The sequence below is a fragment of the Mirounga angustirostris genome, unplaced genomic scaffold (genome assembly GCF_029215605.1).
Source record: "Mirounga angustirostris isolate CCGP_5_RB_7025 unplaced genomic scaffold, mMirAng1.0.hap1 SCAF_1, whole genome shotgun sequence".
NCBI lineage: Eukaryota > Metazoa > Chordata > Mammalia > Carnivora > Phocidae > Mirounga > Mirounga angustirostris.
Window position 1 is genome coordinate 73,474,150 of NW_026991709.1, and position 22,866 is coordinate 73,497,015.

General features: G+C 39.1%; 1 protein-coding gene across 1 annotated transcript in view; it reads left to right on the forward strand.

Annotated features, from left to right (window-relative positions):
- The window catches only part of ATP13A5 (ATPase 13A5), a 119,980-nt gene that overhangs the window by 94,263 nt on the left and 2,851 nt on the right, over window positions 1–22,866 (forward strand). The window contains exons 26-28 of the mRNA XM_064589789.1: window positions 2,747–2,921; window positions 5,880–6,082; window positions 20,908–20,996. Coding sequence (XP_064445859.1) covers window positions 2,747–2,921; window positions 5,880–6,082; window positions 20,908–20,996 — 467 coding nt within the window. The remainder of the gene's footprint in view (window positions 1–2,746; window positions 2,922–5,879; window positions 6,083–20,907; window positions 20,997–22,866) is intronic.

The following is a 22,866-nucleotide window of genomic DNA, read 5'->3' on the forward strand; positions in this document are numbered from 1 at the left end:
TAGAATTTCTAATATGGAAAGAGTTAAAATATTCGTTATGTAAGGACTCTGCCTCAATTAGCTATTGCCACAATAATACTGTATATCAAACCTCTCCCCCAGATTCTGTGGCTTACAATAGCTACTCTTGCTCTGTAGATAGACTGTCATTCAGCTGATCTAGGTCAGCTGAAACTGATTGGCTTTAGGATGTAGATCAGTTGGTCTTGGTCCAGGCTATAGGTTTCATTCAGGTCTGCTCCACATTTTTCACTCTGGAGCCAGGCTGGAATGACAGACTTGGGCATGCTCTCATTATGATCACAGAGAGTGAACCTGGCTATGCAAGCAGACCTGAAACCTCAGCTAACATTGCTTTGGCCTGAGAAAACTCACACAATGAAACCAAAATTAAAGGGTGGTAAAGTGCACTCTACCACAATGAGGCCAATAATTCAACCCAGTGTAGTCTCCGGGTAAAAAAAAATCAGAAACTCAGTGAGCAGCTGAGAAAGAGAGGACTGGAGAGGTAGAGCCAAATGCACAGAGATACAATTGCACCTCTCTCCATCACCCAGAGCCTCTTCATGTGCTCTGTAGCCATCTTCTTCCTTGAGTATAAGAACATGAAAAGAACTCCAAGCTCGGCAGCCTCTGCCTTCTGTGGCCAGAGCACAGTCTCTTTGCATTGACAAAAGGTCACACTGTGTGCCACTTCCTTGCATGCCATGCAATGACTTCTCACACTAACTACCCAGAGTGAGGCCAAACTTCACAAGTTAAGGGCACAGCTTCCTTAAGACTGTCCTTACTTCACAACTCAGCCATAAGTTTGGGGGTCCCACTCACACTTCTGACCAGCTGGCTGCAAACTTGGGGATTCTCATTCTCCCCTCAGGTTCAGTAATTCATATCAACAACTCACAGAATTCAGTGAAGTGCTATACATACGATTACAGTTTTATTAGAGTAAAGGGATACAAATCAGAACCAGCCAAAGGGAGAGACACACAGGGTGAGGTCTGGTGAAAGGATCCCATGGTGGGAGGATCTCAACACTTTCATTGTCCTCTTCCTGGCGAGTCAGTTTGATTTACTTTCCTGGCACATCCATGGTGACAATATGCAGAGTATTGCCAAACAGTATTCACCTGAACTTTGGTGTCTTGTCTAGAGTTTTTATTGGGTTTTCCTTACGTAGACATGATTGGCTGAATCACTGGCCATGAAGTTGATCTCAATCCCTAGTTTTTTTGCGGCATGGCCAGCTCCATCCTGAGTCATCACTTTATCACCAACTTTCTTTGGGCCCACCATCTGTCATCTTGTTTGCATAAACCATCAGGGTTACCATGAATAAAAAGACACTTCTATCAACTCAAGAAATCCCAACAATTTAGAGAATACATCCCAGGAACTAGGAAAAAAAGTCGGCCAAATTCTTTATTACATAACCCATCTGTGTTTTTCCATCAGAGTTCAAGCTTTTCAGGGCAGATGAGATGTCCTCCTCATCTCTGAATACCCCATGGCCTATAGCATAGCATCCTCCTAGGGAAACATTGGTTAAATTGGTAAAAGTAAAGCCTTAGATAGTTATAGAGCTTTAGAGTAAATGAGTTGGAAGAGCCTTTGGAGACCACTTAGACATTCTTACCCATTCACTTTATACATGAGAAAATGAAGTACCAGAGAGTTCACGTGATTAGCCAAGAACCCACTGAGCAAACTGAAGACCTACTTTAGAGTGTTATCATCCCAAACTGGACACCTGCTCCTACTGCCTTGCCCCTACATGCATGAACACAAACCTAAGCATATGCACCCTACTTTCTTCCTTACTTCAAAGAAACCAGTGATCAGCTATAAAAGAGGAAAAGGCAATAAAGACAAGAAACTGAAACCTGACTATAATGTAAACCTTTGAATGTATTGTATCTAATTCCTGACCTTTCCATGCTTCTTTCCTGTGCTGCCCTAAGAAGTAAAGTACATACCATTTTCATCAGCTTGTTAGAATATATGGCTTCTAAGAAGAATGCAGTCATCTTTTTTTGTAGTTGTTCTGTTTAATCTCCACCCATTGCCAATCCTTTAAGTTAAAAAAGAAAAAACAACTCTAGGATCAAAATTATAATACATTTTACCACTCTCATCTGGAAGCGAGATTATTTTATGAGCTATTTTTCCTGACCAGGTGTAATGTGCTCTAACAGTTCTCCATTTATCACTTATTCAGGATGGAACAGAACACACCTCTAGCATCTATCCGGGTACACTGAAGTACTCAGAGAATGTTGGCTGAGTGAATTATAAAATGAGTGCTTTTTAAAAAAGATCCCCAGCATATGAAGATTAGTCTAGCCTAATGTCTCTTACTCTCCTCTTCTTAACTCTCCACCTTCCCACCACCACTGAGAGATCATAGTATTGCTTATCCATGTAGAAGGCCACCTTTCTATTTTATACACCATTCCTGGTCAGTGTGGTTGTGAAGAAAATATTTGCACCATGAAATATGGTAAATGTATAATTAACAGAATTTTTAAACCTATTACTTTTCATTTCTGAAGGTGAAACAAAAGCATGGAAGAGGCAAAGGCTGGTAATATTGGATATGCACCTAGGCAATGTGCTTACCTAGATGTAAACCCTCATTCATGTTTGCTGCATCTGAACCCTCATGCAAGTCTTGAGATAATAGGCATCTCAATCTTTTACCGTCAATAATGAAATTGTAAGAGGGGAAAATGCATTTGTTTTTCAGTGAGTTCAACTCATGCCTACCCAAAGCTGGCTCCTTACCGACCAGCAGGACAGCTCTTCTCTCCACCTTTGCTGCTCTCAGTCTTTTTGAACACCTGTTTCACCTGCATTGTGCAGATCTGTGCATTTCTCTACGTGAAGCAGCAGCCCTGGTATTGTGAGGTCTACAGATACAGGTAAAGTTCAGTTTTTTAGTTTTCCTTTCTGAAGGTGATACAGTGAGTACCCAGTGTCATTGTACAGCTTGATTTGAACACATACCCTAAATTTTTAATTAACAAAAGTTTAGTCTCCACACTGCAAAATACCAATGACAGGATAGAACACAGAACACAGTTAATGGGTGGAGTCCTGGGGTAAGCCACGTGCAGTGGGTGGGAAAAATGTTCACATTGGTTGTTGATGTGTAGATCTAACTGTTGGTTGACTGGATGAATGTATTAATTCCCTGGTGGTTTGGAGATCATATAAACCAAAGGTTAGCAAACATCTCTTCTGGAGGCCAGATAGTAACTATTTTAGGCTCTGACAATCTCTGTTGCAACTACTCAATACTACTGTTGAAGTGAAAAGCAGCCATAGACATACGTATAAAAGTAGGTGTGACCATGTTCCAATAAATTTTATTTACAAAAAGAGGTGTTGAGTTGGATTTGGCCTCTGGACTATAGTCAGCTGACCCCTGATTTACAAGATAGATTTGCTTAAATTAGTTTGAGTTTTTCAAATGAATGTTAAAATTAAAATGTTAGTGATGGTACCATTTTTTTCTGATTGAATTGAACACTAGACTCAGGGCAAGTCTCTTTACCTCCCCGGGTTTTAACTTCTTCAACTATAAATTAAGGGTAAAATGTTGTGAACTATGCCACAGATATTAAAACTTTATTTTTTCTGACAAATCCTGCCTGACCTCCAAAAGGAAAGGCAGAAAAGGAGCAGCTCTTTTTGAAGTAAGGCTTGTATAAACTCCTTTACACATGCTCCACTGTGATCCTGAAGACAGCAGAGCCCCAGGAATCAGTGAAAGATTAAAAACTATCAAATGATGTCTAAGATTGTCATTTAGATCCTAAATTCAGCAATTCAAATATTACTTGGGGTGAGAATTCATAACCAGATTTTTCTCAAAATCAGATTTTTCTCCTAATTGGAGTACATATACTCAGAGAAGTAAAATTCTAATTGAATCTGGGGGACAAGAAGGTATAACCCAAAGGGTGATGGATAGGTAGTCCTGCCTCTATCACTAACAGCTATGCCTTAACTTTCTTATCTGCAATGTAAGTATAACAGATTAGATACACTTTTATGTTAAACTCTATAATTCAGGCCTTCGGTCTATCTGTCCCCTTTATGCAAAAACACTTTGTGACTACTGATGATTTGTTTCATTAATGTACTCAGCAAATAGTAACTGAACATCTGCCATATGCAAAGCACATCCCAGGACCCTAGGGAACCAAGGATTAAAAGACTTAAGCCTATTTGTTGGGAACAGATTTCATCTATAACCAGTTATAAGAGTAAAAGTTTCAAGCTGAACAAGAAAGCTGATAGAAACTAATTTGTGAGTTTGATTATTAAAAAAATGAACATTGCAAATATCAATCTGGACTGGGAAAACCCATCTCTTAAATATTTTTCTGAGCAAATATTCTGTGGCATTTCTGTGCTAGGTGCTAAGGATTTATAAATGAGTAAAACAATAACAAAATAAAACCAAAAAAGAAATTTCATATTCAAGGAACTCTCATCCCAGAGGCAGAAAATAAAAATATGCAAATGAAAAATTGCAAAACAATGAGCTAAATGCAACACTAGAAGCAAAAGCAGAGGACAGTAGTTACCCTTGCCAGTGAACTAAAGACAAAGACTTTCAGATAAAGGAATGGAGAAGGAATAGAGTGCCTGACTCAGATGTGTGCAAACAGTGACATTTGGGGAACAGAAAATATTCCTATATGTTTGGAGTATAAGGAGCATAGGAAGACTGACAAAAGATAAGGGAAGGAAGGCAGATAGAGACCAGAGTACAAAGGTCTTCTGAACTTGTCTTAGAAGTTGGAAATTAATTTATTAGCAAAAGAGAGCCATAGACACTCAGCAGCAGGAGAGGGTCATGTTTGGATCCTCAGGAAGAGAATGGATTAGAGTGGGCAGATTCAAACTCAGGGCCTAAGTTAGGGCTTACCTTAGTCCACAGAAGAGAAAACAACACACACACACCCACACCCACACACACAAATGCATACAGGCACACATGTGCATAACACACCCCACCATGCACGCAGACAGACACACACACACACACACACACACACGGTTACCCATGGTTCATTCATTCTTAACTGAAAGGAATTCCATAGAAAATTATCATCCAAGCCCTTTCAAGACAGATCACTTGTTCTAAATGGAATGCGAGACAAAGAATAATTTTTGTTCTATTTTTTAAAATTTTTTTATGTTATGTTAATCACCATACATTACATCATTACTTTTTGATGTAGTGTTCCATGATTCGTTGTTTGTGTATAACACCCAGTGCTCCCTTCAGTACATGCCCTCTTTAATACCCATCACCAGGCTAACCCATCCCCCCACCCCCTCCCCTCTAGAACCCTCAGTTTGTTTCTTGGAGTCCATAGTCTCTCATGGTTCATCTCCCCCTCTGATTTCCCCCTCTTCATTTTACCCTTCCTACTATCTTCTTCTTTTTTTTTTTTTTTTAACATATAATGTATTATTTATTTCAGAGGTACAGGTCTGCAATTCATCAGTCTTACACAATTCACAGCACTCACCATAGCACATAACCTCCCCAGTGTCTATCACCCAGCTACCCCATCCCTCCCACCCCCCCACCACTCCAACAACCCTCAGTTTGTTTCCTGAGATTAAGAATTCCTCATATCAGTGAGATCATATGATACATAGACAAAGAATAATTTTGACTTGTTTTAAATTTTATTTCTGCTTTGTCATTGCAAGAAGTGAACAAAATATGTCTTGGTAGTTACTGTCTGGAACAATTTGAAAGCTGAGATCCCATGGTAGTTATAAACTTTTTTTTTTCCACCACCTAGATAAAAATAGAATAAAAAATCCCATAAATTCTGGTGATTCTCTTGTAGTAAGTGCTTTCTGGACAACCAAAGGAATTTCTCAATGAATGTGAGTTTGGAGAGAAATGGGACTGGAAGTGCAACTCAGATTCCTGGTTCAATTTTAAGTTTTGAGAGTACCACACTGTGGCCCATCACCACCATCAACTGCATCACGGTGGCATTTATCTTTTCTAAGGGAAAGCCATTTCGAAAACCCATCTGCACAAACTGTGAGTATATGAAATTTAATTTTTCTTTTCACATTTTCTTTCTATTTCCCCACCCTTCCAGAGGTGCAGGTCAATGGTGAAGGGATGGCTGAACTCCAAAATTGAGTACTGACATTTCTATTGGTTGTCTAATGCTGTTTTGACTTGATCTCATTCTTCTCAGTTCCCTGTTAAGTTGTCCACCTTTTTCGTTATTTTGTTTAGTTTTCTCTATTTTCTCAGCTTTATCTTGTAATTAAAAATATAATTCTGTTTCAAATTTTTTTTTTTTTAATTGAGTATTGAAGGAAAATTTTCATAGGTGGTAGAAACCTGGGCAGAAACCTCCTCATTGGCAGACATGCATTATTAAATGGTCACATGAGTCCCATCCCATTGTGAGTCATCAAGAATGATTTTAAGCACATACATATATATCAAGGTACTTTGTAAGACCTTCTCTTTTTTTAAACTTATTTATTTTGGAGAGAGTCCACAAGTGGGAGGGAGCACACGAGTGGGAGAGAGGATGGAGGAAGAGGGAGAGAGAGAAACAGACTCCCCGCTGAGCAGGGAGTCCCATATGGGGCTCGATCCCAGGACCCTGGGAACATGACCTGAGCCCAAGGCAGACGCTTAACTGACTGAGCCACCCAGGCGCCCATGTAAAAGATCTTCTAATCAATTCAGATACAACTTGATCTCTTTAGTAACTTTACAATATTGGGCAAGTTACTTTAACCATTCTGTACATTTCTTTAGTCACCAGTGAAGATTAACATATTTTCATATGATTAGCCATCTCTTCTCTGAATTTCTTATTTACATCTTTTATCCATTCTTTTTTAAATCTTATGTTAATATTGGCATAGAGTTTGAGGTAGAGATCAAACTACTTTATCCAACTAGTCACTAGTTTTCCCAGCAGATTTTATTACTTAATATTTCTTTTGATCATTTATTTCTTGACTGAATATAATGCCACCATTAGCATACCTACATATTCATGTATATTTATAGCTTTATCATATACATAATTTATATTATGTGATTTTTTATATTATATTTAAATATTTTATTTTTATTTATTTATTTTAGGGAGAGAGTGTGGAGAGGGGAGGAGGAGCAGAGGGAGAGGGAGAGGGAAGGTGAAAGAATTTCAAGCAGACTCCCTGCTGAGTGCAGAGCTCCTGTAGGGGCTGGATCCCACAACCCTGAGATCATGAACTGAGCTGAAACCAAGAGTTGGCACTTAGCCAACTGAGCCACCCAGGCACAACTATATTATATTTATATATGTTATATACCTACAAACCAATTTTTATATAATTAATTAGTTCCTAGACTATCTTTTCTGTCTCATTAATATACCAGTCTCTTCTTGATCTACCACTATACTCTAAAAATTACAGTTTCATTCATTTAGCTATAGTTTTATAGTAAGTTTTAATAAGTAAGATTGGTGTATCTTCATTACTCTTCATTTTTCAAAAATTTCTTATTTTTTTTTGCTTGTTCATCCTTCCAGATAAACTCTAGAACAAAGTGTAAGGCTTTAAAAAAAAAATCCCTTTCCAAATTCTGATACATTGGGAAAAAATTGTTTACACAATTTAGTCTTCTCATTTTAAAAACATGCCATCCTTCTCTATTTGTTCATGCTTTTTTTTTTACATCTTTTAGTAAATATTTATCACTTTCTCCATTATACATCCTGAACATTTAAGAAACTTATTTAGTTTTTTTAAATATTTTTGTTTATATTGTGAGTGACTTTCTCCCATTATATATATTTTTAATTACCATAATGTATTATTTATTTCAGGGGTACAGATCTGTGATTCATCAGTCTTACACAATTCACAGCGCTCACCATAGCACATACCCTCCCCAGTGTCTATCACCCAGCCACCCCATCCCTCCCATCCCCCTCCAATCCAGCAACCCTCAGTTTGTTTCCTGAGATTAAGAGTCTCTTATGGTTTGTCTCCCCCTCCAGTTTCATCTTGTTTCATTTTTCCCTCCCTTCCCCTATGATCCTCTGTCTTATTTCTCAAATTCCTCATGTCAGTGAGATCATATGATAATTGTCTTTCTCTGATTGACTTATTTTGCTTAGGATAATACCTTCTAGTTCCATCCACGTCATTGCAAATGGCAAGATTTCATTTTTTGATGGCTACATAATATTCCATTGTATATATATACCACATCTTCTTTATCCATTCATCTGTTGATGGACATCTAGGCACATGAAGAGACATTTTTTTTATTCTTATGTTAATCCCCATACATTACATCATTAGTTTTAGATGTAGTGTTCCATGATTCATTGTTTGTGCATAACACCCAGTGCTCCATGCAGAACGTGCCCTCCTCAATACCCATCACCAGGCTAACCCATCCTCCCACCCCCCTCCCCTCTAGAACCCTTAGTTTGTTTTTCAGAGTCCATCGTCTCTCATGGTTCGTCTATCCCTCCATTTCCCCCCCTTCATTCTTCCCCTCCTGCTACCTACTTCTTCTTCTTCTTCTTTTTTTTTTTCTTAACATATATTGCATTATTTGTTTCAGAGGTACAGATCTGAGATTCAACAGTCTTGCACAATTCACAGCGCTTACCAGAGCACATACCCTCCCCAGTGTCTATCACCCAGTCACCCCATCCCTCCCACCCCACCCCCCACTCCAGCAACCCTCAGTTTGTTTCCTGTGATTAAGAATTCCTCATATCAGTGAGGTCATATGATACATGTCTTTCTCTGTTTGACTTATTTTGCTCAACATAATACCCTCCAGTTCCATCCACGTCGTTGCAAATGGCAAGATCTCATTCCTTTTGATGGCTGCATAATATTCCATTGTATATATATACCACATCATGAAGAGACATTTCTGCAAAGAAGACATCCAAATGGCCAAAAGACATATAAAAAAGTGCTCAACATCACTCAGCATCAGGGAAATACAAATCAAAACCTCAATGAGACACCACCTCACACCAGTCAGAATGGCTAAAATTAACAAGTCAGGAAATGACAGATGTTGGTGAGGATGTGGAGAAAGGGAACGTTCCTACACTCTTGGTGGGAATGCAAGCTGGTGAACCACTCTGGAAAACAGTATGGAGGTTCCTCAAAAAGTTGAAAATAGAGCTACCCTATGACCCAGCAATTGCAGTACTGGGTATTTACCCCAAAGATACAAATGTAGTGACCCAGTATATATTTTTTTAACTGTTTATCACTAATACCTGTAAAAGTTACAGTATTGTTTACATTTATTTTCTATCCAGAACTCTTTCTGGACTTTGCTATTACTCCTTGATTCTTGAGTGTTCTAGAAAGATAATATCATCTGCAGGTAATAATGTTTCTTTTTCTTTTCCAATGACAAAATTGCTTATTTATATTTTCTGTCTTAGTGTACAGTCCAGAATTTCCAGGATAATATTAAATAATAGCAGTGGTAGCAAAGAATTCTACTCCTTAATAAAACTACTTCTAATAGTTTTCACCTGTAAATATGATTTTGAATATTGGTTCAAGGTAGACTACCTCATGTAAAGAAAATACCTTTTTATTTCCATGAAATCAAGAGTATGTTTTAAATCAAGAATGGGAGTTGTATTTCATCAAATGCCTTCCCATCACCTACTGAGATGATTATGCCTTTTTTCCCTTTTGACCCGTTGCAAGAATCTGCTATATTAATAAGCTTACTATTAAATTATCTTCATATTCTTGAGCAAACCCTACTTATTTGTGGTGGGATTATACTCTCACTAAATTGAATTTTATAGTTTTTTAATGTGTGCATTTTATGTTGGATTGGTCTGATGTTTTTTGTGTAGTGTTTTGTTAGGTTTGAGTATTAGACTTGAAAACTCTTTGACTTTTTCTTTCACAGGAAAAATAATTTATAAATAGAAATAGCCTATTCCTTGGCAGTTTGCAAGAACTGATCTGGCTCTAAATCTTTCCTTTGAAAGATTTTTTTTAAAGGATTGATTTAAGTTATCTTCTTTTTAAACTGTTTTTTAAAATAACATTTTTTCCCCAGATAATTCTATTTCATTGAGATTATCGAGGCTTAGTGTCAGATTTTGAGTGGTATTTCTTTATAATTTTAATGCCTTGTCTAACTTTTAATATCTCCTCATCCTATATGTCTTTTTTTTTTTTAAGATTTTATTTATTTATCAGAGAGAGAGAGACAGAGGCAGGCAGAGGGAGAAGCAGGCTCCTTGCTCAGCAAGGAGCCTGATGTGGGACCCAATCCTAGGACCCTGGGATCATGACCTGAGCCAAAGGGAGATGCTTAACTGACTGAGCCACCCAGGCATCCCTCATCCTATATGTCTTATGTTTCATTTATTCTTAGCAGAAATGTATTTTTATTGGTTTTCTTTAAAATTTTAATAGTTCTGCCTTCTATTTTCTAACTTGTTAATTTTTGCTTTTCTCATTCTTTCCCCCTTCTTACTTTCTCTGAAAAAAAAAAATATAATGTTTGAAATGACTTTATAATGTATGTATTTTCTTTTACTCTTGTGAAATTAGAGAAACATTCAAGATCAATAATTATGGTTTGGGTTGCATTCTTTACATTTTCATGTGTCTTTAATTATGACTGAATTGCCTCTTTGACCCACAGTTTCTGAATAGCGATTTTTCATTTTCAAGTTGGAAGGGATTTTGTTTTCATTCTCCTACTACTTTTCTTATCAATAGCTTACAAATTAAATGGACTTGATTTCCTTTTTGACCAAAAGATATTTAGAATTTTGTTTTAAATTTGTGTGTTGGAAGGGATTTTTTCATTTAAATTTGGTTAATAATTCCTACTTTTATTGTTATGATCAGAGAATCTAGCCTGTAAAATTTCTGCTTTGGAATATTTACGACAGTTATGCCATCCCATGGCACAACCTGTAATCTCTAATTTTCTAAATAAGTTGTAGATATTAGAAAAGTAAGCCTCATTCCTCTTTTTAAATTAGAAACATACATTTACTACATTAAACTAGTTTTAGTAATTATTTACATTCTGTTTTCACCCCCCTTTTTTTTTGTATAGCTGTTTTGTCAAAGGTTTTGAGAGCATGCTAATATCTTCCTTTAATTTTATATTTTCTATAAACTTCTTCCTGAATTTCTTATGATAGTTCTTAATTTTGATTCAGTGTTTAGTAATGTCCTTGGCTTTTGTCACAACAAATCAAGATTTCACTTTATGTTTTAAGGTTAATCACTTAAAGCCCCTTTTTTTAAATAGCGAATATATTTTATAAGGAGGATATGATACATTGCATTGGCTAGTACTTTAATTTGAACAGTAGCTACAAAGTCATTTTGCATAAACTGAATTAAACGAGAACTGGATTAGTTACATCATAGTGACTAAGAGCTTGTAGGTGAACTCAAGTCCTATGTCAAGTATAACTGATAATTTTAAATAAAAAAGTTTTATAAACATAGTTTAACAATATAATCTCATAATAAATCATATACTCTCAAAAGTCTTGGAACTACTATTAAACTATCAAGCGATTTTATGTTGATACAACAGACAAGTCTGTACCTTTCTTTTATTAAAAATTTTTTATTGTTATGTTAATCACCATACATTACATCATTAGCTTTTGATGAACTGTTCCATGATTCATTGTTTGTGTATAACACCCAGTGCTCCATGCAGAACGTGCCCTCTTTAATATCCATCACCAGGCTAACCCATCCTCCCACCCCCCTGCCCTCTAGAACCCTCAGTTTGTTTTTCAGAGTCCATCGTCTCTCATGGCTCGTCTCCCCCTCAGATATCCCCCCCTTCATTCTTCCCCTCTTGCTATCTTCTTCTTCTTTTTTTTTTAACATATATTGTATTATTTGTTTCAGAGGTACAGATCTGTGATTCAAGTCTTGCACAATTCACAGCACTCACCATAGCACATACACTCCCCAATGTCTATCACCCAGCCACTCCATCCCTCCCACCCCCCACCAATCCAGCAAACCTCAGTTTGTTTTCTGAGATTAAGAATTCCTCATATCAGTGAGGTAATATGATACATGTCTTTCTCTGATTGACTTATTTCGCTCAGCATAACACCCTCCAGTTCCATCCATGTCATTGCAAATGGCAAGATCTCATTCTTTTGATGGCTGCATAATATTCCATTGTATATATATATACCACTTCTTCTTTATCCATTCATTTGTCGATGGACATCTTGGCTCTTTCCACAGTTTGGCTATTGTGGACATTTCTGCTATTAACATTGGGGTGCACATACCCCTTTGGACCCCTACATTTGTATTTTTGGGGTAAATACCCAGTAGTGCAATTGCTGGGTCATAGGGTAGCTCTATTTTCAACTTTTTGAGGAACCTCCATACTGTTTTCCAGAATGGTTCACCAGGTTGCATTCCCACCAACAGAGTAGGAGGGTTCCCCTTTCTCCACATCCCTGCCAACATCTGTCGTTTCCTGACTTGTTAATTTTAGCCATTCTGACTGGTGTGAGGTGGTATCTCGTTGACGTTTTGATTTGGATTTCCCTGATGCCGAGCAATGTTGAGTATTTTTTCATGTGTCTGTTGGACATTTGGATGTCTTCTTTGGAAAAATGTCTGTTCATGACTTTGGCCCATTTCTTGATTGGATCATTTGTACTTTGGGTGTTGAGCTTGGTAAGTTCTGTATAAATTTTGGATACTAGCCCTTTCTCTGATATGTCATTTGCAAATACCTTCTCCCATTCTGTTGGTTGTCTTTTGGTTTTATTGACTGTTTCCTTTGCTATGCAAAAGCTTTTTATCTTGATGAAGTCCCAGTAGTTCATTTTTGCCTTGCTTCCCTTGCCTTTGGCGATGTTTCTACGAAGAAGTTGCTGCGGCTGAGGTCGAAGAGGTTGCTGCCTGTGTTCTCCTCTAGGATTTTGATGGACTCCTGTCTCACATTGAGGTCTTTCAACCATTTTGAGTCTATTTTTGTGTGTGCTGTAAGGAAACAGTCCAGTTTCATTCTTCTGCATGTGGCTATCCAATTTTCCCAACACAATTTGTTGAAGAGACTTTTTTTTTTTAAAGATTTATTTATTTATTTATTTGAGAGAGAGAATGAGATAGAGAGCATGAGAGGAGGGAGGTTCAGAGGGAGAAGCAGACTCCCTGCTGAGCAGGGAGCCCGATGCGGGACTTGATCCCGGGACTCCAGGATCATGACCTGAGCTGAAGGCAGTTGCTCAACCAACTGAGCCACCCAGGCACCCCGAGACTGTCTTTTTTCCATTGGACATTCTTTCCTGTTTTGTCAAAGATTAGTTGATCATAGAGTTGAGGGTCCATTTCTGGGCTCTCTATTCTGTTCCATTGATCTATGTGTCTGTTTTTGTGCCAGGACCATACTGTCTTGATGATGACAGCTTTGTAATAGAGCTGGAAGTCCGGAATTGTGATGCCGTCAGCTTTGCTTTTCTTTTTCAACATTCCTCTGGCTATGCGGGGTCTTTTCTGGTTCCATACAAATTTTAGGATTATTCGTTCCATTTCTTTGAAAAAAGTGGATGGTATTTTGATGGGGATTGCATTGAATGTGTAGATTGCTCTAGGTAGCATTGACATCTTCAGAGTATTTGTTCTTCCAATCCATGAGCATGGAATGTTTTTCCATTTCTTTGTGTCTTCCTCAATTTCTTTCATGAGTATTTTATAGTTTTCTGAGTACAGATCCTTTGCCTCTTTGGTTAGATTTATTCCTAGGTATCTTATGGTTTTGGGTGCCATGGTAAATGGGATCGACTCCTTAATTTCTCTTTCTTCTGTCTTGTTGTTGGTGTATAGGAATGCCACTGATTTCTGTGCATTGATTTTATATCCTGCCACTTTACTGAATTCCTGTATGAGTTCTAGCAGTTTTAGGGTGGAGTCTTTTGGGTTTTCCACATAAAGTATCATATCATCGGCAAAGAGTGAGAATTTGACTTTTTCTTTGCCAATTTGGATGCATTTATTTCTTTTGGTTGTCTGATTGCTGTGGCTAGGACTTCTAATACTATGTTGAAGGCAGTGATGATAGTGGACATCCCTGCCGTGTTCCTGACCTTAGGGGGAAGCTCTCCATTTTTCCCCATTGAGAACGATATTCACTGTGGGTTTTTCATAGATGGCTTTTATGATATTTAGGTACATACCCCCTATGCCTTTACTCTGAAGAGTTTTGATCAAGAAAGGATGCTGTACTTTGTCAAATGCTTTTTCTGCATCTATTGAGAGGATTATATGATTCTGTTCTTTCTTTTATTAATGTATTGTATCACATTGATTGATTTGCGGATGTTGAACCACCCTTGCAGCCCTGGGATAAATCCCACTTGGTCGTGGTGAATAATCCTTTTAATGTACTGTTGGATCCTATTGGCTAGTATATTGGTGAGAATTTTTGCATCTGTGTTCACCAAGGATATTGGTCTGTAATTCTCCTTTTTGATGGGGACTTTGGTTTGGGGATCAAGGTAATGCTGGCCTCATAAAACGAGTTTGGAAGTTTTCCTTCCATTTCTATTTTTTGGAACAGTTTCAGAAGAATAGGTATTAATTCTTCTTTAAATGTTTGGTAGAATTCCCCTGGGGAGCCATCTGGCCCTGGGCTTTTGTTTGTTGGGAGATTTTTGATGACTGCTTCAATTTCCTTTGTGGTTATAGGTCTGTTCAGGTTTTCTATTTCTTCCTGGTTCAGTTTTGGTAGTTGATTCATCTCTAGGAATGCATCCATTTCTTCCAGGTTATCTAATTTACTGGCCTATAGTTGCTCATAATATGTTCCTATAATTGTTTGTATTTCTTTGGTGTTGGTTGTGATCTCTCCTCTTTCATTCATGATTTTGTTGATTTGGGTAATTTCTCTTTTCCTTTTGATAAGTCTGGCCAGGGGTTTATCAATCTTGTTAATTCTTTCAAAGAACCAGCTCCTAGTTTCATTGATCTGTTCTACTGTTCTTTTGGTTTCTATTTCATTGATCTCTGACTTGATCTTTATTATTTCTCTTCTCCTGCTAGGTTTAGGCTTTATTTGCTGTTCTTTCTCCAGCTCCTTTAGGTGTAGGGTTAGGTTGTGTATTTGAGATCTTTCTTGTTTCTTGAGAAAGGCTTGTGTTGCTATATACTTTCCTCTTAGGATTGCCTTTGCTGCATCCCAAAGATTTGGAACAGTTGTGTTTTCACTTTCATTTGTTTCCATTACTTTTTATAATTCTTCTTTAATTTTCTGGTTGACCCATTCTTTCTTTAGTAGGATGCTCTTTAGCCTCCAGGTATTTGAGTTCTTTCTGACTATCCTCTTGTGATTGAGTTCTAGTTTCAAAGCATTGTGGTCTAAAAATATGCAGGGAATGATCCCAATCTTTTGGTACTGGTTGAGACCTGATTTGTGACCTAGGATATGATCTATTCTGGAGAATGTTCCATGGGCACTAGAGAAGAATGTGTATTCTGTTGCTTTGGGATGGAATGTTCTGAATATATCAGTGAAGTCCATTGTTCCATTGTGTCATTTAAAGTCTTTATTTCCTTGTTGATCTTTTGCTTAGATGATCTGTCCATTTCAGTGAGGGGGTGTTAAAGTCCCCCACAATTATTGTATTGTTGTCTATGTGTTTCTTTGATTTTGTTATTAATTGTCCTATATAATTGGCTGCTCCCATGTTAGGGGCAGATATATTTACAATTGTTATAACTTCTTGTTGGATAGACCCTTTAAGTAGGATATAGTGTCCTTCTTCATCTGTTATTATAGTCTTTGGTTTAAAATCTAATTTGTCTGAATATGGAGTGCCACCCCAACTTTCTTTTCATGTCCATTAGCATGGTAAATGGTTTTCCACCCCTTCACTTTCAATCTGGGGGTGTCTTTGGGTCTAAAATGAGTCTCTTGCAGACAGCATATCGATGGGTCTTGTTTTTTAATCCAGTCTGATAGCCTGTGTCTTTTGATTGGGGCATTTAGCCCATTTACATTCAGGGTAACTATTGAAAGGTAGGAATTTAGTGCCATTGTATTGCTTGTAAGGTGACTGTTACTGTATATTGTCTGTGTTCCTTTCTGGTCTATGTTGCTTTTAGGCTCTCTCTTTGCTTAGAGGACTCCTTTCAAGATTTCTTGTAGGGCTGGTTTTGTGTTTGCAAATTCCTTTAGTTTTTGTTTGTCCTGGAAGCTTTTTATCTCTCCTTCTATTTTTGATAACAGCCTAGCTGGATATAGTATTCTTGGCTGCATATTTTTCTCATTTAGTGCTCTGAATATATCCTGCCAGTCCTTTCTGGCCTGCCAGGTCTCTGTGGATAGGTCTGTTGCCAATCTAATGTTTCTACCATTGTAGGTTACAGATCTCTTATCCTGAGCTGCTTTCAGGATTGTCTCTTTGTCTCTGTCATAAGTTTTACTATTAGATGTTGGGGTGTTGACCTATTTTTTATTGCTTTTGAGAGGGGTTCTCTGTGCCTCCTGGATTTTAATGCCTGTTTCCTTCCCCAAATTAGGGAAGTTCTCTGCTATAATTTGCTCCAATATACCTTCTGCCCCTCTCTCTCTTTCTTCTTCTTCTGGGATCTCAATTATTCTAATCTTGTTTTGCCTTATGGTATCGCTTATCTCTCGAATTCTGCCCTCGTGATCCAGTAGTTGTTTATCTCTCTTTTTCTCAGCTTCTTTATTTTCCATCATTTGGTCTTCTATACCACTGATTCTCTCTTCTGCTACATTTATCCTAGCAGTTAGCACCCCCATTTTTTATTGCACCTTGTTAATAGCCTTTTTGATTTCGACTTGGTTAGATTTTAGTTCTTTTATTTCTCCAAGAAGGGTTTCTCTAATAACTTCCATGCTTTTTTCAAGCCCAGCTAGTATCTTTAATATCATCATTCTGAACTCTAGATCTGACATCATACTAATGTCCATATTGAGTAGGTCCCTGGCAGTCGGTACTGCCTCTTGTTCTTTTTGTTGAAGTGATTTTTTCCATCTTGTCATTTTGTCCAGAGGAGAATAGATGAATGAGAGAACAAAATGCTAACAGGGTAACAACGTCCCCAGAAAATATACCCTAAACAAATCAGAAAAGACCTGAAACTGGGGGAAAAGACAGGGAAAGAAAGAAAAAAGAAAAAGATATAAACAAACAAAAATAGAACAAAACAAATAAAAACAGAATATGATCAAATATGATCAGGCTGGTACATAGATCAGTGCCACACACTAGATTTTGGGTGTATTTTGGTCTGTTACAAGAAAGTGCCTCCCAAAATTTCAAAGAAAGAAAAACTTATATATGTTCAAAAATAAGGGTTGATACAATGAAGGGATGGAATATGACTGTAAAGATGAAAATTATAAAAAATTTTATAAAAGGAATTGATAAGTTGTTTGAAAAAAGAAAGAAGAGGGTTTAAAAAAAAAGAAAAAAAGGGGATAGAATGTGATCAGGAAGGAGGCTAGAACAAAGCCATACACTAGAGATTTAGGGTATATTTGATCTGTTAGAAGAAACTGTATCTCTAAATTTTAAGGAGAGAACAACTTATATATATATGCCAAAAATAAGGGTAACTACTATGTAGGTATAGAATATGACTCTAGGGGCGCCTGGGTGGCTCAGTTGGTTAAGCGACTGCCTTCGGCTCAGGTCATGATCCTGGAGTCCCGGGATCGAGTCCCGCATCGGGCTTCCTGCTCGGCGGGGAGTCTGCTTCTCCCTCTGACCCTCCCCCCTCTCATGTGCTCTCTCTCTCTCATTAAAAATAAATAAATATTTAAAAAAAAAAAAAAAAAGAATATGACTCTAAAAATGAAAAATAAAAATGTTTTTTAAAAAAGGGATTGACAAGATGTTGGTTGAAAAACGGAAAAAGAAAAATTCAAAAAAAAGAAGACAGCTGGCTGTTTTCGCTGATCTTCTGGGGGAGGGGCCTGTTGCCATGGTTCCCAAATGTCTTTGCCGGAGGTGGAATTGCCCCGCCCTTGCCTGTCCGGGCTAAGTCATCTGCTTGGGTTTGCTCCCGGGAGCTTTCGTTCCTTGCAAGCTTTCCATAGAGCTTTGCAGGCGGAGAGTGAAAATGGCGGACCCCCAATCTCCACCCCGGAGGACCCGAGAACTTGGGGCCCTGCTCCTCAGTGAGCCCCCAGAGAAAAGCCTTCAGTCACTCCCGTCTCCCCAGTCTCCGGCCGCACTCTGTGCTCACCCGGCCTGTGACCGAGCGTTTCTATCTCTGGCACCCGACCCCGTGTGGAGTCTCCAAACCCAGCAGATCCATGCAATGCACTCCCGCGCTACTCCTCCCGGGGGGAGGAAGGGGAGTCTCCCCAGATCTGCTGCTTGTTGGGTCCCTGCTGGAGGAGCAGGGGCCCGACTGCCGCAGATCACAGTTTATGGAAACCCCAAGCTGAGAGCCCGCGCCTCAGCTCTGTCTCTGCAGCCGGCTTCCCCACTCTGATACCTGGGAGCTCTGCCACACTCAGGCACTCCCGGTCTTTCTGTGACCCCAAGGGTCCTGAGACCACACTGTCCCAGCGAGTGTTCCATTCCCTGCTTAGCCACTGGAGCTACATCCCTCAGCAGAGCGGACTTCTAAAGGTTCTGATTTTGTGCTCCGAGGCTCTATCACTTGCCAGAAGCAGCCGACAGAGGCCCCTTCCCCCGCCATCTATCCTCCTGCATATCGCCTTGGATTCACTTCTCCGCACGTCCTACCTTCCAAAAAGTGGTTGCTTTTCTGTTTAGAGAGTTGTTGCTATTCTTTTCTTTGATCTCCTGTTGAGTTTGTAGGTGTTCAGAATGGTTTGATCCCTATCCAGCTGAATTCCTGGGACTAGATGAAATCCAGGTCTCCTACTCCTCTGCCATCTTGCTCCGCCCCCAAGTTTGTACCTTTCTTAATAGCCTTGGACAGGATATCAACTTTATGATGATGAGATATAGAAAAATACATATTTAAGTTTTATGGAAATAGGTATGAATATTTGCGATCCCATCCCCTTCCTTGTCTGAAGACAATGTGTAGTGGTTTGCTCTGACTTGTCTTTCCAAATTACTTGTGCAAAGTCTCCCATGCTTTCAAGTTTCCTCATCAATAGCAATTGATCAGGGGAGGCAACATTCATCTAGTTCTTCATTGTGTTTTCCAATCAAAGCTAAATTAAATGAGGGCCTTAAGAGTTTGCTTCCACAGTGGTCATTTGTGCACCCACCTGGCCTACTTTACGGATCATCAATCTAAGGACAATGTGATATGCACAGCACTCAGCTCGGTTGCTGTGATGACTGGGCCTTCATCAGCATTGTCATTTGGGGGCATCCTCTTCTTCCCAGCAGCTGGGTCCCTGGGACATGGAGATAATGAAATAAATGAAAACTCCAGACAGCCACCTCCTGGGCTTTTCTTATCACCAAGCTGCTCAGATCACTTTATTTTGGGAAATAAGCAATCCTGCGGCACCTGCTTTTCTTCTCTCTGCCTCACGCCCCTTCCAAGCAAGCCTGAGTATTCTTCTGGGAGGTGTTGCATCTTGTTGTATATCTAAAGTGAAGCTTGGAAGAGTATGAGGGCACATGTTGGTGCACAAGGGCAAAAACAGAACTCTGATGTCTTAAAAAAAAATAGGGCCAGTGATAAGAGGGGCAGTTACTTCTGATTTCTGGTTGGTAGAGATCTATATAGAGTTGGGGGCTGGCAGACCATAAACACTGGAATAAATGAGATAGAATATAAGAGAAAACCTAGTTTGTTTGTTTGTTTGTTTATAAACTTTAAGGCTTGTAAGAATCCTTTATATCATGGCAACACAGATTAAATGCTATTGTTTTGGCCTGAAGGTGCTAATCTTATCAAAAGCATTTATAAGGCTCCATCTACAAAGTGCCTAAGAGCTCTGAGGACACAGGTGTGGGTGGGGTTGGAGGAATAAGAACAGTGGTGTTGGCCCATTGCATCCTGGAAAGTTTAGATCCCCGAAAGCAAAGCCATTTGGGCCAGTTGGAGAGAAAGAACTCAGCAGATGTACAGGAGAGTTTCTCATTCTTTCAATTCAGAGTCCTAGAAAAGCACATACAAAGTCACTTTTAAGTAGATACATAGAGGAAGATCTTGCAAAGCAGAGTGGTACATAGCCATATGAAATAAAACTTTGTAAGAGATGCCTGGGAAGTCTTTAAAAAGCAAGTGATATCTCAATGGGGCTTTTTAAGAAAAATTGGAACTTGCCAAGACAGGAAAAATATCACCTACACAGGGTATGTTGTCAACAAAGACCTCTATGGAGGTGGCAGGTATGTGATTTAACTTCCCTAAGACACATAAGGAAGAGCGATCAGAGAGCAGATCAGAAAGGCAGACTGAAATTGTGGAAGGCCTTGAATGTCAGTCGAAGACCCCTGGACCTTATTCTCTAGGCAACAACGAAGCATGAAGTGGTGCCAAGAGGACCGACTTTCTGTTCGTGCACGACTCACTAGCTAGGCAGTAATAAAGCATCAGGGCCTCTCTGGTGAGCATTTATGTAAGCTGGTCCCTGCAGAGTGTCCTGGTCCCCTTGGACTTCTCAGTTGATGTGACTCCTTTTTGGAGTTTACTGTAGTTGGCAATTTTCTGCACCTCGCCTTTCAAAGAAAGATGTTATGATACCACCTTTGTCTTGTAAGCATTAGAACATATTTTAAAGCATATGAGGATATATCAAAACATATGAGGATGTATCCTGTATTTGCCCAACAGAAATCATTGATTCTTCAATGTGTGCCAAATTATATGAAACATTCATTCAGCATCTAAAAATAATGTTTGGTGTTTCTTCAGATATATTTTCATTTCTGCTGATGTCTGCCTTGGGCCTCACAGTTTTCATTCTGTTTTCTGACTTTCAAGATATATACCGTGGAATGGAGGTAAGAGCTATTCATTATCACATCTGCAGTGACTCATATGTATGATGGGACCATATCTGCACCATAATTTGCAAGTTAGTTATTACCATATTCTCTCTGATCATTTAATATTGTGGGGCTCTTCTATTTACTAGAGCAGCAAATAACTTACCTGGCTCTCCCATATGCGACCCTCTGATTGTTTTCAGATGATCTATATTATCAGTTGAGAACATTTATCCTCTTCACACCTAAAATACTATGTGTGGATATTATATCCTTCCATGTTATACTAATATAATAAATTAATGTATTAACAAAATAACTAATTATTCAAGTTTAATTATTTTAACATATAGTAGCAATCCTTTATAATGTAGTTGTAAGGAGCAAGAAAAAGTAGACTTACAGGCCAATCATGTTCTGTCTGTCAAACATCGACTGCAGGGAGTTTTATTTCAGTGGACATCACTTAATCCAGGGCGCAGTGGATTAAAATAAAATTTATGAAGAGGTCATTGAACCCATTCTTGGAACCAGCATTGTGGGAGAAACAAAACAAAGAGAAGGATTGGCTCTTGATTTGCAATCTATAGTTTTGTTGTGAAGATGAGCTCCACCCAAGAGAAATGATGACATGGCTATGTGAGACCACCCATGCTTGAAGAGGGTGTAACATGGAGAGAAGTGGGAAGAACACAGGAAAGAGGAGCTCTCACAGGGCCTGTGGTTGTCACAGGAGGCTTCATGGAGGAGGCACAACTTGATTTGTGTCCAAAGGATAGGCTAGATTTTGCTAGGTAGAAGGTAGGGCTATTTCCAACCAGGAGAACAGCCTGAGCACAAGCAGTGGGCTGAAAGAATCTCTTTTGTCTTGGAAATGCAAAAGAATGTGGTGGCAGAGATAAAAATCAAAAGCCACACTTGTTTCACAGAATACCTGGGAGACTGGCAAAGGCAGAGGCAACATGCTGTGGAATGTGAGGAAGGCATCGCTGGATGAAGATGGCCAGGGAAGATTGAGCTCTCTTCTGAGAGCAACAGGGAGTCATTGAAGATATCCCAGCAGGTTTTTCAGGAGGGATTTTAAGGACAGACTAATTAGATGATGGCAGGAAGGCTATATGCTAGAGCAGAGAGGCTGTGGACAGAGACACAGTTAGGAGGTGAAAACCTAGATCATTTAGTCACTTATAAGACATTATGAAGCTTTAGCCCATGCTTGGCACTGGGACTCCAAAGATGAGTAAGATGTGGGCACAGATCTCAAGTAGTTCAGGGGCTAGGAGGGAAGACCATCCCACAAGCAGATGATTTCAAAGCAGTGTGACAAGTGCCTTCCAGGCCAAGAGATGGAGAAGAGACCTCCCAGATGAGGGCAGGGACCACAGGGAAGGCAAGGGCCAAGTTCTCCGCTAGGATCTGACCCCCTACCACACCTTACAGCCTTCTCCAGACAGCCCTGCACCAAGGCTGTGTCTCACAACCCTAAGAAAGGCTGTCTCTACTTGGGGGAAAAAATAACAAAGTGTTACTTTGAAATACCCCATATACCCCATAATTCTCATAGGGATGAGAATTGCAGGTGAGCATCTAGACCCTGTGAAGGGTCTGTGGTAGTCCTAAAGGCAGCTCAGTCCCCATCCTTTACTTTGGGTCAGATTGGCACTGTGTGAATAGTCTCTTGCTATTGATGAAGCATGGGAAGTTATAGTGTTTACACCTATTACTTAATTGTATTTGGTGGTCAGTATATACCCTTCAATCCTTAAAAGGAGGTGGGTTGGGTAGGTTCAAGTTTCATCAAGCCATTAGATTTAGGGTTGGGGCCATTTGTTCAGAAAATTTTCACCTAGTTTCGAAAGTAACTTGAACCTCTGTCCCCTTTATG